Source organism: Vipera berus (assembly GCF_964194415.1).
Source record: "Vipera berus genome assembly, chromosome: 1".
Taxonomy (NCBI): Eukaryota; Metazoa; Chordata; class Lepidosauria; order Squamata; family Viperidae; genus Vipera; species Vipera berus.
This window is the reverse complement of record NC_138202.1, coordinates 190,372,960-190,390,386: the sequence shown is the minus strand read 5'-3', so window position 1 is coordinate 190,390,386 and position 17,427 is coordinate 190,372,960. Positions and strand designations below refer to the sequence as shown.

General features: G+C 42.4%; 1 protein-coding gene across 4 annotated transcripts in view; it reads right to left on the bottom strand.

Moving 5' to 3' along the window:
- Positions 1-1,145: 1,145 nt before the first annotated feature.
- RB1 (RB transcriptional corepressor 1) overlaps positions 1,146-17,427 on the bottom strand; it is a 79,366-nt gene continuing 63,084 nt past the window's right edge. For 2 of the 4 annotated variants that reach the window (XM_081313705.1, XM_081313707.1), the window contains 7 exons: positions 16,343-16,447; positions 15,219-15,332; positions 14,962-15,128; positions 13,572-13,602; positions 6,222-6,364; positions 3,315-3,364; positions 1,146-2,565 (listed from right to left, as the gene is read on the bottom strand). In XM_081313705.1, the coding sequence (XP_081169831.1) occupies positions 2,492-2,565; positions 3,315-3,364; positions 6,222-6,364; positions 13,572-13,602; positions 14,962-15,128; positions 15,219-15,332; positions 16,343-16,447 (684 nt within the window). In that variant the 3' untranslated portion in view covers positions 1,146-2,491. Of the gene's footprint in view, positions 2,566-3,314; positions 3,365-6,221; positions 6,365-13,397; positions 13,547-13,571; positions 13,603-14,961; positions 15,129-15,218; positions 15,333-16,342; positions 16,448-17,427 lie in introns of those variants that run through there. The other 2 variants (XM_081313706.1, XM_081313708.1) reach the window with 2 other exon arrangements.

The following is a 17,427-nucleotide window of genomic DNA, read 5'->3' as shown; positions in this document are numbered from 1 at the left end:
GGCCTTGCGAATCAGAAGCTGTGGCTCTCGCTCCCCTCTGGCCTCCATCCGCCCAAGGCCCAAGCTCGGCGCACCGACCGGTGACGGGCTGGAGAGCGCTGGACAGCAGCTGCCTTGGGATGAGCGGTAGGTGGGAATGGGTGCTCCCGCTGTCCGCAAGGGAAGAAGTGGTGTGGAGGTTCCACGTCCAGTCCAGCCCAGCCCCAGGAAGCACGGCACAGAAAGTGAAGCATCAGCCGTATGTGCGTCCCCGTGTGCAAGTGTGCCCCCACCCTGCCAGGCAAGTGGAGCCACGGCATCTGCAGCAGAAGAGCACAGGTGGGCAGCAGAAGGCATGAGGAGCCCCGATCCCAGCATAGCCCTCCCCACTCTCCTCCTCCACCCCTCAGAAGAACTGCGGGGATCAGGAACCTCCCCCTATGCCCCCCACCCCCCTTCCAGGGAAGAAAACCATCGCGAGACACTCTTCTGTTTTAACTTTTTTTCCTTGTTGCTTTTTGGAATTTTCATCCTGCTTTTATGAGACGGCAGCATTTGGGAGGGGGTGTAGCTGCCCCCTTCCCCCAAGCCATCAGCTGAGCAAGATGCCCTCCTGCCCACTGCCCCACCCGCCAAAGACCCTCCTGGAACTCCCCCAACCCTGCCCAGCCCCCATCCCTCCCCAGAAGCAACATCGAGCTGGCCAAGCCCATCCTGGCCACGCCCACCCAGTCTGCCATGACCAATGTAGCCATGCGCACCCAGTGGGCCACGCCCACCTGGCACCCGGCGATACATAAGTGGGTTTTGGGTTGCAGTTTGGGCACTCAGTCTCTAAAAGGTTTGCCACCACTGGGCTAAAGCTTCTAAGAATTTAAGTTCTCAAACAGGAGCATGTGAAGATCAAGAGGCATGCCTGAGGCAAGAAATAAGTCTTGCTCTTGTATTTCTAAACAATGTAATTGTGGAGTAGCTAAACCTACATTCAAATTGTGTAAGGGATAAAGTAATAGTGGCTCACTATTTGGCCACAAGCCAAACCTTCAATGAAATAACCTGATTAAAAAAACTCTATTGAAACTATAAGAATGGAGATGATTCTACACATTCCTGTTCTTTTATTATCTTTCTGAAATTTTAAATGAAAATATGAATATGTGTTTCTTTATGATATTTTATTGCAAATAAATTCTGATACGGAGCAAAATAATCGTTTGTGGGAAAATTTGTTTACACTAACAGAATCACAAAACAATGAGCAACCTAGATACTGATCTAAAATCTGAAATACAGAAGGCTTTGAATCTGAGTTTAAATAGTATATTTAATAAGGTAACACATTTAAACATTAAGGTGCTTATTTTCTTATACTTTCTTATACTTACTGGGAAAGCATACATTCATACGATGTGGAGAATGTGGATTGTATTCTGTCAGCCAATTTTCCAATTTTAAGTTCACTGTATGAAATATGTCTGAAAGTTTAATTGCTATTTCATGTTTACTGAATTATAGCTAGCAAGCCAATAAGCTAAATTATATCAGACTCAACTTCAGGATAAAATATATTAAATATAATTTTCATTGTATAATATTAATGATTCTCATTCTTATTTTTAAAATTATTTTATTAATCTTTAATGTTTATTAGAATACAGAATATTTCTATGCTCAATTTGTCAAAATACATAGTTATGATAGTTTAGGTTAGCCAACTCTTAATAGTTACTGTTAATAAAATTTCAGAACTTTATTTTCATAGTCTATATTGAGTTTGCAATCTGGCTACTGATTATTACAAAACTAACAGACTAAAGAATGACAGCTACAGAATTGCACTTCTCTGATCAGGAGACAAATTAGAGTGTGCACAGTGTAGGTGTTTTGTTGCACAGTCATTGTGGTTGCTGAAATAAAATAATAAAATTCAACCAGGTTGCCAAATTTTCTAATTTGTGTATGAGTTTTAAAATGGAAAAAAGACAAAATTGTTAGAAAGGTATATGATTTAATAGAGATATCTAATGTTTTGGATCTAGACACCATACTTAAGTGGTGTCCAGGAAAGTGGGGGGCATCCCGAACTAGTGACTATACCTCACAGTCCAATTGTATAAATTATTGTAGAACTCTGTCCTGCAGGCAGTTCTCTGATATAGTATTGGGTGTTTCTTGGAGGGGGACCTCAAATATATAAATAGTGCATCAAATCTAACATTAAAATGACAATTCTTAACAAAATACATAGTGCATTCTGAACATTGAATATCTAAAAGTAGTTCAATAAAAACTGAAAAGGTAATATAATTCAGTAAGAATGCACTAGGAAATCAATTTTACTTAAAACTAATACATATAAATTAACACTTAAATGGATAATACATATGCTATATTATAGCATAAAACACCAAAAAACATGAAATTCAACTAAATTAAATTAGCTATGCAATATATGCAAAACAATCTGGTAGAAATCAAAGCTACAGTGCAGATCCTGGATCTCAAGAGCAGTTCACTTCTGTACAGTGTCTGAAACGTCAGCACCATCATTCATTTTCTGGTTTTGTATTCTAGTCCGAGTAGATGCTATAGAAACAAAAACAGTACTGCCTTTTTAACAAGTTAGTCTAAATTGTGATAAAGAAAATGTTTGCTAAAATAAAACCAAAGACATGTAAGCAGCTACTCTCGGATCTGTGAATTAAAAACAGAATCCTCATGAAATGCAGGCCCCTAGATTTTCATTAGATCTTGGGGGACTTTGATAATTGTTCTTTCAGCAGATTACAATAATGTAAAATTAAAGAAAAGACAAAATAGCTTTTTAAACTATTTCAAACATATGAAATCTCATAAAAATTACTGGCTGATCTTTGATTTAAATGTAGCAGTTAGGAATTCATAAAATTGTTCATGCATGAACTGAAAAGTGGCCAAGATACGGAGTAAAATGGGGTTCTCTTTTGGACACAGACCAAAATGAAGATGATTGGGGTTGGGAGAACAGTATGGGAAAACCACGGTTGAGGGATTTCCTGGGGAAGAGGAAAAGTAAAGGTGCTGGGAAGCTTAAAGGGCAGACCAGATGCTAAAGGTCAATTAGAATCCAAATAGTACTTAGCTGCACAGAGACTCCTCTTACACGAGGCATTTAAATAGTGATTAGCTGATCTTGTTGGATTATATAGCATGTTGTTTTATGTGCTTGGGAACCACTACCCCCATAGCCCAGTAAACGCATGGCACTAGTGAGAAACTTGCCCATTGTTGTAGACGACCACCTCAACTGTCCCCAACAGTAATTTATAATTATTCTCATGCTGTACAAAACTTACTCATTTCTGCAAGCTTTTGTTGGAATTTTGACTCTCCAGAAAGATGTTCCCTGTAGATAAAGGGAGGGGAGATAAATTCTACATTTTATACAGTTCAAAGTGTGTTGCACATAACTTGTGACACCAGACCAGGGGCAGGCAATTAATTTCATCAAAGGGCTACATGAGTTTGTGGAATTGTTGTGGAAGGCTGTTGCCCCATCCCCAGCACCACCATCCCCGCCCCACCAGCACTGTGGACCACACTGGGACCATCTGCAGACCGGATGTGCCTGTGGGCCATAAAATGCCCAGGTCTACTCTAGACAGCTCTAGTCAGCAAATGACAATTCACATTGGAATACCTACAGTAACCAAATGGAATAATCCTCCTTCAAATGCATATCTGCTATATGTAGAAAATTTGAATAAACAAAGGTTATTTAGTTCTGCTTGGGGAACATGCCTCCACTATGTATATGTCCTTTGAAAAGCAAGACTGTACTTTCATTTTTATATAATCCTGACTGCAAAACTTAAAATTCAAATTTCATTTTTGTTCAAAAATAAACTACACAGAATTTCCAATTTCATCACAACAGCGCTATTTTAGATATTCTCTGCCAACATTAACTGATGTAACTAAAGTAGATCTAACACGATGTCTAACTAATTTACTATTACTATTATTACTAAGTTGCTTAAGAGCAACATTTTTGAAGTCAGGAACCAGCAAACAAAAAGTGGTATATATAAATGCAGAAAACAATTCAAGAACTAGTCTGCTGAGCTGGAAAGATCCCTGTTTTGAGGGTAAGAAAACCACCAAAGCCCAGCAGGCAGAACCGCTGGGCAGGGGAGGGGGAAACTGTTAAGAGAGAGATCAGTTTAACAGTCTTCAAATTCCATTTTTAGCTTCTTTCTGCATACTGTTTTTACTAAAAATAAAATTTGAAGAAATCACAAGGAAACAATTTACAGACCAGCTAGAAAAAAAGGGGTTGCCCACTGAATTGGGCAGCATATCATCTATAGCAGGCATGTCCAAGCCATGGGCCGCATGCAGCCCTGGACAGCTAGTAATATGGCCCAAAATTTTATAAAAATATTTTAAAATAAAGAAATTTGTTATTTATATACATACAAAAGAAAACCAAGGTAGTACCAATAGTAATATGCCCCTTGATGCAATCCCAAGACAACTGGAACACCACCTGAACACCATCAGTATTGACAAACTCACCATCAATCAATTGCAAAAGGCAGCTTTACTCAAACAGCTGAGGATACCTCTAACACCATGAAACATCAACATCTTCCTATCCCAGGCTGCTGAGAAGGACTCGATAGTAGCTAAAAATACCAAATCCAGGCTGAACATTTGGCTGACTGTGCGATGAACCATTTTATATGGGGCCTAGGAGAATTCCCCTTTACTCAATGCAGCCCAGGAAAACCAAATGTTGGACATAGCTGGTCTATTGCAATATTATGCTAGTGGTATAAATTACATTATTTATACCCATCTGGTATCAATATACAAATAGAACAAATGATGCAAATAACACAGGGAAATTTGTCCACTTCATGCAAGCGGACTCAACTGAGGTTTTTCTGTATAAATATGTGCCAAAAGACAGACTTCAGGTAGGCCAAGACAAATATCTATCTATCTATCTATCTATCTATCTATCTATCTATCTATCTATCTATCTATCTATCTATCTATCATCTATTTATTATTGGGACTTATATGCCGCCCTATCTCCCGAAGAACTCAGGGCGGCTAACAACAATAACATACAATAAATACAGAAGTTAAGATAAAATTAAAATTAAAATAAATTAAAAATTAGAGTTAAAAAATTAAAAACATAATTAAAATCCCTGTCAGTCCAGGTCAGCCAGGTGGAAAAGGAGTGTTTTGAAGCCGCGGCGAAAGGACTGGAGATCTGGGGCCATCCGAAGCTCAGGGGGGAGCTGGTTCCACAGGGCTGGCACTCCCACAGAGAAGGCCCTCCTCCTGGGGGTCGCCAGCCGACATTGTCTAGCCGACGGTACCCTGAGGAGGCCTTCTCTGTGTGAGCGTACTGGGCGATGGGAATTCGCTCCCGGCAGCAGATGGTCCTGCAAGTATCCCGGGCCTAAGCCATGTAGGGCTTTAAAGGTAAGTACCAGCACCTTAAATCTCACCCGGAGGTCAACCGGTAACCAATGCAGCTCACGCAGGAGAGGTGTAATATGGGAGTATCGGGGTGCTCCCATCACTACCCGTGCAGCCGCACTCTGCACCAGCTGAAGCCTCCGGGTGGTCTTCAAGGGCAGCCCCAGGGAGGTAACGAGTGCGTGGGTGACTGTACGTAGGGCATCTCGGTCCAGAAAGGGGCGCAACTGGTGTACCAGGCGAATCTGGGCAAATGCCCCCCTAGCCACGACTCCAATATGATCTTCAAAAATAGCATTAACTAATAAAATAACCCATTTATAAAATCAATAGATTCCCCCATTTACATATGCCAACCATTCTCTTAAACACAAATCATTGCAATATAATGAAATGCATACAGGTGCATTGCCTTTTGTCCTTCCATCATAAATAGGGGGGAAAAAGAGTGAAAGGAGGGTGAAGGGATAAAAGGAAGAGATTTGTGCCTAGAAACTGAACGAAGGAGAAGGAATCAATTCTAAATCAAAAACTAAAGTTGATTAAATTTAGTTCACATGTAAATTTAATGAAATTTTAATTAAATTAAAATGTCTTTTTTTACCCCAATCTCATTAAAAATTACAATTAAGCATTTCTGCCATAAACTGGATAGCAGAGATGGGTTTCCACATTCTAAGCCAAAATTCTATGTGAATGAATCAGGATACTGAGATGGGGTCACTAATACAGACTTGCATTATTTTATTCAGAAATCAGCTCACCTTCCATCAGCTTCATCCTGACCTTCTATATCAAAACGCAATCTCTTCAAAGGCTTAGGAGTGGTGCTTAGTTCAGCGCTCCGTTTGAGATGACGATCACTGTTACATACCATCTTGTTTATCTTTTGAAACTTTTCAGAACTCTAGAAATCCAGGAAGATAAATTAAAAAGATAATTTGTTTTTAGATATGGTTGGATAAGTATTAAGTGGAATTCCTTTAAGAGAAAATATGAAGGGCCCTTTAAAACAAACGGACAGCATATTCCAAGCCTCTGAGCGTGCTGTTGTTCAGAATGTCAAGCAACTGAGAGTCAAAGCTTTGTAATTTGTTTGGGTGTCCCTGGCAGAAAGAAGGAATTAATTTAAATTAATCAGTGGAACAACTTGCCTCCAGGAGTTGTGGGTGCTCCAACACTCAAGGTTTTTAAGAGATTGGACAACCATTCATCTGAAATGGTATAGGGTTTCCTGCTTGAGCAGGAAGTTGAAGACCTCCAAGGTCCCTTCCACTTCTGTTAGTCTGTTAAGGAAGGAGAAGCCATCTTCTTCCTGGCCCAAACAGATCTTGCTCTGCTCTGGTGTGTTAGCACTACACTAGTGGCCAAAATTGTGGAAACCTTCTGGGAAAAGTATAGAGTAGAAATGCCACCTTTGGTCAAGCTTCCACCAATTTTTCTTCTAATTTCTTTATAACTGTAGCTTTGTTCACTTAATAATACTATTTTATATCACTTTCTGGGCGACCAGTCAACTCTTTGCACCATTACTTTAATTTTATTATGTTTTACAAGCTCACTAAATGAAAGAACACAAAAAACCCCAAACAACTTGATAGCGATCACATAACACACTGACAAATGTCCTCCTCTCAGCTTCAATTCATGACATCAGTAAGTGAATCCTACTGTGATCTGATTGGCTCATTGCCAAAACAAGATGACACCTGATTGGCTCTCTAAGCACTCATGCTCATTGGCTACAATCAGATGAAGGAAAGCTACCTGATATCAACCTAAGCAAGTTGTGCTTCATTTTTCTGGTTATTTGGCTATAACGTTTCATAGAATACAGATAATTGAACAAACTTTGTTGCATTACATTCCTGGTTAAATTATCTTTCCATTGGTATATAACTTTATGGTACTACTCCAAAAAAAGTGGTGTTATTAGCCATCAAACCTCAAAAATACACTTTTCCCAAAAGGTTCCCACAATTTTGGCCACTACTGTAGAAAGCTGAAGCTTGGGACTGATTTTCCCCAAAAGGGCTCTTTCTGGCTGTATCTTGGAAGCGGGTTGGGAGCCGCTTAAAGAAATGGCTTTTTTTTATTTCTTTCTGGACTATCCCTGAAGACCACATAAAGATTATATATGCATGTGCATGAGGGTGTATGCATGCTCTTTTTCTGTTTGGATCAAGGAGCAAATAACAAGAAAAGCAAATGTTGTATCTGTCTCAAAATGGGGGGGGGGGGAAAGAAAGATCCAGAACCCTAAAGTCTAGCCAGTCTGCTACTGAAACTAGGGAAGATTCTAGGATGTGGTTGATCTCTAAGCATCTAAAAACAATGGAGTAACTAAAAGAAATCAGGATGGTGTTTTTAAGGTTGTACAAATTAATGATGTATCCTGTTTTGTACAGATAATTCTGTTAAGAGATTTGGGGAATGATGATCTTTCACCAAAAGATTTGACAAAGCACCCCATTTCATTCTGATTATCACACTTGTTCAATGTTGGCAATGAAATGGAAACCTAAAATCTTGATAATCTCTGAATCGTAAGTCAAAGAGTTTTATCAATGGATGTTGAAATGCAACATCCACAAATACAACCCAAAATATGGATCAGATATGACACCTTCACCATAATGAAAAAGGATCAATTAGAGAATACCCACAAAACCATCAACATCTTCAAAGGAATCCAATTCACCAGGGAAAAAGGAAACAACTCACTACCCTTCCTAGATATCCTGATCAACAGAGATTATGATGGTGAATTATTTATTTATTTATTTATTTATTTATTTATTTATTTATTTATTTTAATCCCATTTTATCCCGCCCTTCTCCGAAGACTCAGGGCGGCTTACAATCTAAGCACAAATCAAATGTGCTTAGCAATTACCGAAAAACCAATCAAGAGCTCACTACCAAAGTAATAACCCAACTTCCCACAAGAGAAACTGTTTAAAAAATATTCAGACAATCATAAATACATTGCAGCAATCTTGAACAGCAGAAAAAGGAAACAGATCATCTACACATCTTCCAACAAAATGGATATCCACACTACTTCATCATAAAGTGCCTCACCACTCATATAGCACAGGGGTGTCAAACTCAATTTCATTGAGGGCTGCATCAGCATTGTGGTTGCCCTCAGGGGGGGGTAGGGGGGGCCTACGGGGGCGGCGGCCTGACTGGGCGTGGCCAGCTCAACATCACTCATGTCAGGGGGGCCTGTGCAGGTCTGGGACAGATCCAAGGGCCTCCGGTGGAGGAGGGTGGGGCCAGGGTGAGCACCAGGACATGGTCCACTGGAGGAGCTTCACCGTCCCTCTCAGGCCGTTCGGGTGTGGGTGTGTGTGTGGACGGTGGCATGGGCTGCCCAGGGCCTTGGGCAGCTGAGGTCAAGTGCCCAGCCCTCAAGTTCAGGGACCCCGCAGGTCAGCCTAGCCTAGCCCCACTTCCCCAAGGGGGCGCCCGGCTGCATTTACTTCCTCGAGGCTGCTGCTGCTGTGCTCGCTCTCCTTGGCCAAGTTGCTCATGGTGTTGCCGGAGGGCAAAGCATGTGGGTCAGAGGGAGGCCCACTGCCTCTCCCTGCGAGGAGACCCGGCTTTGTAACCAAAGCATCCTCAGCGATAGGACGGGAGACCACCAGAAGTCAGGAGGAGGGGACAAGGGGATGGCAAAAGGGCAGCAGGGCTGCTTGTGGCCAAGTGCTAAGGCAGGACTTCCCTCAGACCCTCCCTCTCTCTCATTGTAATCTATTTTCCTTCCTCTCTTTCCCCCCTTTCTTCTTTTTCCTTCCCTCTTCATTCTCCTTCCCCTCTTTCCTTCTTTCTGTTTGTCTTTCCCTTTCTCCTCTCCTGTCCCTTCTTGGATGCACAAATGCAAAAGGGGAAACATTTCTCGATGCCTCCTTGCCTTCTGATCAAAATGCCACTTTTGCTAAAAGTCTGTGACCACTTAAAAGACCAAGAACAAACCAGGCTCAGTTTGTCCCGTGCTTGCGTTTAGTGGGGGCGTCCACAGACAACAGTACAGCAGAACTGCTTCTCTGTTTTTTTTTGTGCAACAGCTTTAGCATTTAGGAACAGAGGTAAGTTAGTTGCTTTTCTATTAATACATAATAGTTAAAAGGGCTCTCCTGTCGGGAGCCTGCCTTGGTCTAATTCAGACTGGATATATAGCAAAGGAAAATATTTTCCCCTACTCTGCTTTGTCCTGTTTTCCCCACTGGAAATGGCTGTTTGCAACACACAAGGAAGGGATGATTTCCTAAGAGTTCACAATTCAAGAATACCAGTGTTAACTTGGATTGCCAATAAAGTTCTGTCTGTGACAAAAGAGAACACAAAATTGCTTTCTCCTTTGAGCCGAAGTCTCAATGGATCCAGGATTGAAGCAGAACTGCGTGAACTGGGGCATCTCCAACCAAGTTGCCTCTCCTTCCTTCCCTCCCTTCCACCCTCCCTCTGTTCCTCCGTTCCTTCCTCCTACCCTCCATTCCTCCCTCCCTTTTTACCCTCCCTCCCTCTGTTTGTTCCTTAACCTTCTCATCTCTTTCCTTCCTCCACGCTCAGGAAGGGGTGATGGGAGGGGGAGAGACTGCCAGAGATTGCTGTCCCACATGGGCAGGCGGGAGCTGTCCCGGTGAAAGAAAAGTCTCATGGTTGCGAGACTGGAGGTGCTGGTGGGAGGGGTGCAGTGCTGATCTACAACCTGGTTGCGTCCATCAAAGCCAGAATACGCTCCACAGGCAGCCCTGCCCCGCCTCCTGGGGGCATGCACGTGCAAGCGAAGTCTGGCGCCCCTGATGGCTGTCTTGCCCCGCAGGCTGACTTCACTCAGGAGGCTGGCACTGGCCCTCTCCCGTGAGCACACCTGGGGGGAGCAGGGCAGAGGCGGCGGGGCAGCTCCTTGCTGATTCCAGGGCTGTTCTGTGGAACCTTCATTCCTTTCTTCCTTCCTTCTCCCTTCTCATCTCTTTACTTCCTCCACACTCAGGAAGGGGTGATGAGAGGGGGAAGAGATTGCCAGCGCTGCCATGCTGCCCACACCATCAAAGCCAGAACGCGCTCAGCCTTAACCCTGGAACCAGCAAGGGGCTGTCCCGCCGCCTCCGCCCCGCCCCTGGGTGTACACAAAGGAGACAGCCAGTGCCGGTGTCCTGGGTGAAGTCAGCAGGGCTGAGCGCATTCTGGCTTTGATGGACACAACCAGGTTGTAGATCAGTGCCCAGTTGGCCTGGGTTGGGCCAAGGTGCAGCAGGCCAGTCCTTCGCTGTTTCCAGAGCAGGACCCCAGCCCAGATGGAACCACATATTGGGCCAGACCTGGCCTGCGGGCCTTGTGTTTGACATATCTGAAATAGCACAACTAACACAAGCCATAAAAAGATGAACATTGCCATACATCAAAAACATCTCAGAAACTATCAACACACTATTACAACTATGTGGAATTAGTATAGCACACAACTAAAGCCCTCTAAAACATCCTAAGTAATCGTGCAGCCTGGTTCTGAATAGGCCATGTGTGGTAGTGGCCTGGGGACCCCTGACATAGAGTATAAAGATTGCAACAGCCACTATGTAGGACAGACAGGAAGAGCCTAGCAGAACAGAACTATGAACACTAACTAGCACTCAGAAATCATGATGGAAACTCTTAAATTTCACAACATATGAACAGACTTAAACATGGTTTCAATGGTAAACTGTGACCATCCTAGACCAAGCCAAGTGCAAAAAACACTAGACAATTCCTGAAAACCTGGCACTCTGACAAACTGGCCATCGATAGACACACAGACATAAACAACATATATGTATCCTGCAAAAGAGACATCAACAAGCCAAAAAGGGAATGAAAACAACCAAAGCACCCCCAACAGCAATCAACACCAAGATGAGCATAGGTAAAGGTAAAGGTAAAGGTTCCCCCGCACATGCATGCTAGTCGTTTCCGACTCTAGGGGCCGGTGCTCATCTCCGTTTCATAGCCGAAGAGCCAGCGCTTGTCCGAGGACGTCTCCGTGGTCATGTGGCCGGCATGACTAGACGCCAAAGGCGCACGGAACGCTGTTACCTTCCCACCGGAGTGGTCCCTATTTTTCTACTTGCATTTTTACGTGCTTTCGAACTGCTAGGTGGGCAGAAGCTGGGACGAGTAACAGGAGCTCACTCTGTTACGCGGCACTCGGGATTCGACCCGCCAAACTGCCGACCTTCTGATCGACAAGCTCAGCGTCCTAACCCACTGAGCCACCGCGTCCCAAGATGAGCATAGATTAACACAAAGATTAACATCAGACCAACCATCAAAAGTATAGAACACCCCATTCCAGGAACTGCCAAATAAGCTAGTAAACAGCCCAACCAAAGAACCTCCAAAACACTGACAGGACAAACTGAGAGCAAACCCCATTCCTCACTAGTACTGATGTTACCTAGTTTGGGTAATGAGTGAAAGCAACCAAGCAAGCTCAGAGAACATCAAGAACCCTTCATTTCAATCCTGAACTACTCCTTTACTGACACGCACTTTGATGCCCACAAAATATTTTGGGTGCAATTCCTATGGAAGCAAACTGACATTTCTAATGCGGGAAGTTGTCATCCCTCTGAAGTAAGCGAGACGAAGAAACAGAAGCAGCAGGGATTCCAGGAATGTCCTTTACTGTTGCAGTGTAGGATAACCACAACCTGGAAAGTCTGCCAAGGGCTTCTCTTATCTCATATTAAAATAAAAGCCAAGACAGTGTTATCTTGCGTTTCTTTCTCATCCTTTCCACTTTCTCAGGACAATTTCTATCTTCCCTTCCCCAAAGCCGGATCTACAATCTTTTGGAGAACCATTACCTAGGGTTCCGTGTGAACCAGTGGTGGGATTCAAAGATGTGAACAACCGGTTCTCTATGTGGATGCCGCTTCTGGAAGTCCATTCTGAGCCTGGGCAACAAAAAATTAGCTACCGGTTCTGCCAAAGTGGTGCGAACTGGCTGAATCCCACCAGTGGTGTGAACCCTTTTCCTACTGTTTGTCTGTTCCTTACTAATAGGTGGAAATAAAGCATATCTAGTAATTTTGGAACAGAAAAGCAGCCAAGGGGAAACCTAGTATCATGGCCCCGTCAGAGTCCAGTTCGGAGGAGGAGTTGGAATCGGGACCGTCAGATGGGGGAGGCCTGCCTCCCTTGGAATGTTTGGAAACATTCAGGGGCTCAGGACGAGGCTGTCCCAGGACCCTCAGGCATCAGGGGGAGGGGAGGTCAACTGGATGGAGAGCGGCCTGTCCTCACAGACACAGGGGAGGATTGGATGCAGACAGGCTGTGGAGCTGAGAGGCAGCAGTTCCTTTCTGATGAGGAACAGCTGCCCCCCCTCGACCCAAGGGTACGGAGAGCGGAGTGTAGGCAACCTCAGAGAAGGACTGCAAAGCTACTCAGGAGAAGGGTCTCCCCACCTTCCCTCACAAGGAACACTTGAGAGTGTATTGACTTAAGGAGAAGCTGTGGGAAGTTAGCTTTGCCAGGAACAATTGTTTACTTTGGTTTACACACACACACAAACACACCTGGCCTTGACTCATGCTTTTTGCCTTGCCTTGCCTTGCAGACCGCCTTATGCCTTTTGTCTTGTACCTTGCCCTTTCCTTAAGTAGTGCTTTTTGCCTTGCCTTGCAAACTGCCTTTTGCCTCATGCTTTGATTTTGCCTTGTGGACCACAGTTTGCCTTGTGGAGTCACTTAGCCAGGTGGACTGGACCTGGGACCCTGGACCTCACCCTGAGTATGCTCCTACTCTGTGGACTTCCTTTGTTACATATGGGCTATTGTTTGGGGGACTGAGGGTGGCTACCTTCAGGTTAGCGTGGGGTGGAGCCTTACCAGTTATTGGAGGGCTGTTTGTTGGGCAATAGAGGACTCTCTAGAAGCCTGCCTTACCTTGAGCACCTGGGTCATAACACCTCGAGCCCTGTCTTTTCTTCGTGTCAACTGTGACTTTTCTGTTACTTTTCATCAGAAAATATTAGGAGAAACATAAAATCTCAGTTGTATGGAAAGCAAACCCAATACATTTTTAAAAATTTAAATAATTACTCAGAACAGGAAACTTACCCCAAAGGATTCACCAATGGAAACCAATATTCTGAAGACAAAGATTAAAAAAAACATTTAATCTTTTTTCTAAGAAAAGAAGTTTGAAACTACACACAAGACATAGACATAAAGGATATATAAATATAAAGCAATTTATACAATATTGTCCAGTTGTATTACCATACAGATACTGTTACTGTCTATTTATTAATGTCCAATGCCACAATAGGACCCACTTTATGAAGAGAAAAGGCAAAAAGGAAATATGCTAAAAATATTCTAAATTATTCTAAAAATATTCCAAAAAGCCCATCCAAAAATTATACAAACATGCAAATACTTTCCCTGGATAAATTAAGCTGGATTTGATGTTTGCCTCCCTTTTTGGAGATTCAGAAAGCTAATTTTTGAGTTTTATTGATCCAAAAAAATTTAGAGTGAATCATGATGAATAATACCTTACTTAAAGTATTTTTCAGCTTCAGATACCTCTTGCCCTAAAGTTCCTCTAGGCCAGGGGTAGGCAACCTCGGCTCTTTTATGACTCGTGGACTTCCAGAATTCCTGAGCCAGCATAGCTGGCTCAGGAATTCTGGGAGTTGAAGTCCACGAGTCATAAAAGAGCCGAGGTTGCCTACCCCTGCTCTAGGCCTTGTGCTGATTACTGCCGTATTAGTGTTAGGATAGGGCAGCTGTTTTTAGTTTCTTTGGGACAGGCACTCTTTCAGCCCAGTGTTAATGTGTTTCTGTGAGCACTATTTTTCACTGCTCTCAGATTTTGATTTTTTTAGCATCTTTCCAGAAAAATCGTTATTTTATAATAAAATAATATGGGTAGAAACAGCGCAAAACAAGGAGCTGTTAATTGATGGAAACTAGATCCCCAACTAAGAAAAGGGTGCTGCTGCTTACGTCAGCAATTGAGACCAGCTACATGAATGTCACTGTGGCAAAATAGCAATTTCTAGCAAACAGCAGGGATGGCAGTAAGCAGACCAAGGGGTGAACAGAGAGAAAGGAAGATAGAACTGACCCCTCCTTCCAATTAACTATTTGAATCTATGGTTCCCCCAAAGACAGCTCAAGATGAAAGTCCACATGAGATTCCATTAGCCCACTAAGAAATGCATTAAAGTCTAGGAAACCACAAATGCTTTTTGACATCAGGCTGTACAATTCACATTACGTCCAGAATGTCTATACAGAATATATAAAGAATCTGAGAGTAAGGTTTCTTTTTTGGGGTGAGGGTGTGCAGATTGCACAAACAACTTTTTATGCCTAATCAAATAGATATTTCCTATCATGGAAGAATAGCAGAAGATGATCCCTTCTATTAAAACTGAAAAATATCTATCCAGCTTAGGTTGGTGTTTGATTTAGTTGCTTAAAGGAATAATTTACTAACCTTGTTCTGGGTGTCATTTTTGTGGGTGACAATAGCCCTTCAGAAAATTTGCTGGGATTCTTCAAAGGTGAGACATAGATATTATTTCCAGCAGAAACACGTAAAGGAGAATTAGAAAACTTATAAGGGCTCTGTAGAATGTGAGGAATGGGTGTTAATGTTGGAGGCTGGAAGATGAAATTTTAAATTAGCGCTATGGGGATTTGTCAATTTTTATTGAGAAATAGTCATTAGAGGATAGACGTATAATTACTTACCCTATTGGAAGCATATTGCAAAATATTAGTTTTCAGTCTTTGCATAAATACCGTGTTGTAGAAGACTATAATGGAATCGTATTGTCCTTCCCTGATCAAAACACACTTGAATGTCTAGATGGAATTGATGAGAGAGTTAAGCATCAGCCATCTATACTAACTCCTTCCAGCAGCTATATCTGTTTATAACATCTTAATTTGTACAGGATTTTCCTTCTTTGGAAAATTCTTATGCTCACCCTCCCTCCCCCATCTTCTCAAAGTTAGCTGCCTTAATCTGAGAATGATTTATTCAGAAAATGTTTGTTCCTGGATGAATTAATCAGTGAATTTCACCTTTTTTTTGAGTAATCCTTTTCAAATGCTTTAGACATGAGGTATACTGAATACAGTAAAATGTGAGGGAACTATTTTTAAGTGGCATCTCATGCTTGGATATAGTGATATACTAATTAATGTTGGCATTATGCATAATTTTTACCACGCATTCATTTGGAATTTTGAAAACATGTTGTGGAATTCTTGCAAAATGGCTAATCTGGCAAATATTGCTGATTGCTAGCAAAAAGGCAAGTAAGATTGTTTCCTACCACAACTGCTAGAAGATGTCACAAACAACATCCATAAATCAGTGATGTCTAGAACAGAGGTCACCAACCTTTCTCGGTTGGCAGACCAGAGGAAAGGGAAGAGGAAGCATTTTGTACGCATGCATGTGCATGCATGGGGCCGCAAGCACGCATGTGATGCAAACAGGGCGGGGCTAGTGCCCACGTGATACTCCCTAGCCCTGCCCCATTCTTGCAAGGCTCAGTGTCCCATTTTCGTGCCCTGAGGTGCAACGGCATCCTGTTTTCACACTCCATGGTGCCCTGTTTTCGCACCTCGAGGCACGGTAGTGGCTTGTTTTTGAACCCTGTGGTGTGGCAGAGTCCTGTTTTCAGCATCCTGTTTTTGCAGCTGCAGCATTGGCATAAGTGGGGGTGTGCGTGCGCACACATGTGCACGTGCTGGCCAGCCTATCCCGCAGCCCCCTGGTCTAAAAGCTTGTGGTTACTTACCATTGTTGCAAACGTACTCAAGTAAGAGTTTTAATGCAAATAATGCTAAAATGTGTCCCATACCTCTTGATTTGCATTGTTGAGATCCTTGTATGCTGTCACAATAGTTTTAAACCTGAGATCAATATTCTTCACCTTACATATGCCATACATGGAACACATCATAATCTGTTGAAATGCAGAGACGAAACATCACAATTCATCATTAAAGAAAGTTCGGCGCAGGCTTTTCAGGAATAGAAAAAGCTTCAAGACCTTAGCACTAATTTAATTTTAAAAATATGTAAAGTTTATTTAAACAACTGAAATAATAAACATAACAAGATAATAAAACTATAAGAAATAATAAAACTATGTAATATTAAATAACATTTTAACAAAAAACAAAATCCTTTAAACATTGTACTCCAAAATAATTGGGGCACCAGCTTGAGAAAGGTTCATGTAGATGTTTAACATAAGAAACAGATCTGGAACACCATTTACATCCCAACCTTGGGAATGAAAGTGAATCCTTTACTTCTTAAAGTTACAACTCTAAATAGGGATTTCAATAACAAATAGGAATATAAGGGACTCATACTCCCTCTGTCCTTCTAATCTTGTTTTACCATTTGTGTGTTACTACTTACTTCTCACATACTTTGGACACGTCTTGCAGGGGAATTCACTGAAGAAAGCAATTGTGTTTGGAAGAGTTAGCAATAAAAGGAAACCTGGCTGTCAAAGAATACGGTGGATGGACACCATCAAAGCTGTCAGCAGCCAGAGCACAGAAAAGCTCAAAACACTCCAAGATTGAAAGATGTGGAGAGACCAGGCCCATAGAACTACCAAGAGTTGGACATGACTGAATGGATAACATTATCATTTGTTTTTGCTTGCCTTTCATCAAGTTTTTGACATACCTAAGGTAAGGTAAGTTAAGGTGTAAAATTATTCATCAAAGTACCAGAGGGCAGGACAACGAACAATGGTTGGAAACTGATCAGAGAGAAGCAACCTGGAGTTAAGGAGAAACTTCCTGACATTGAGGACAATTAACCAGTGGAAGAGCTTGCCTCCAGAAATTGGGGGCGCTCTATTACTGGGAGATTTTTAAGAAGAGGGTAGACAGTCACTTGTCTGAGATGGTATAGGTCAGGGCT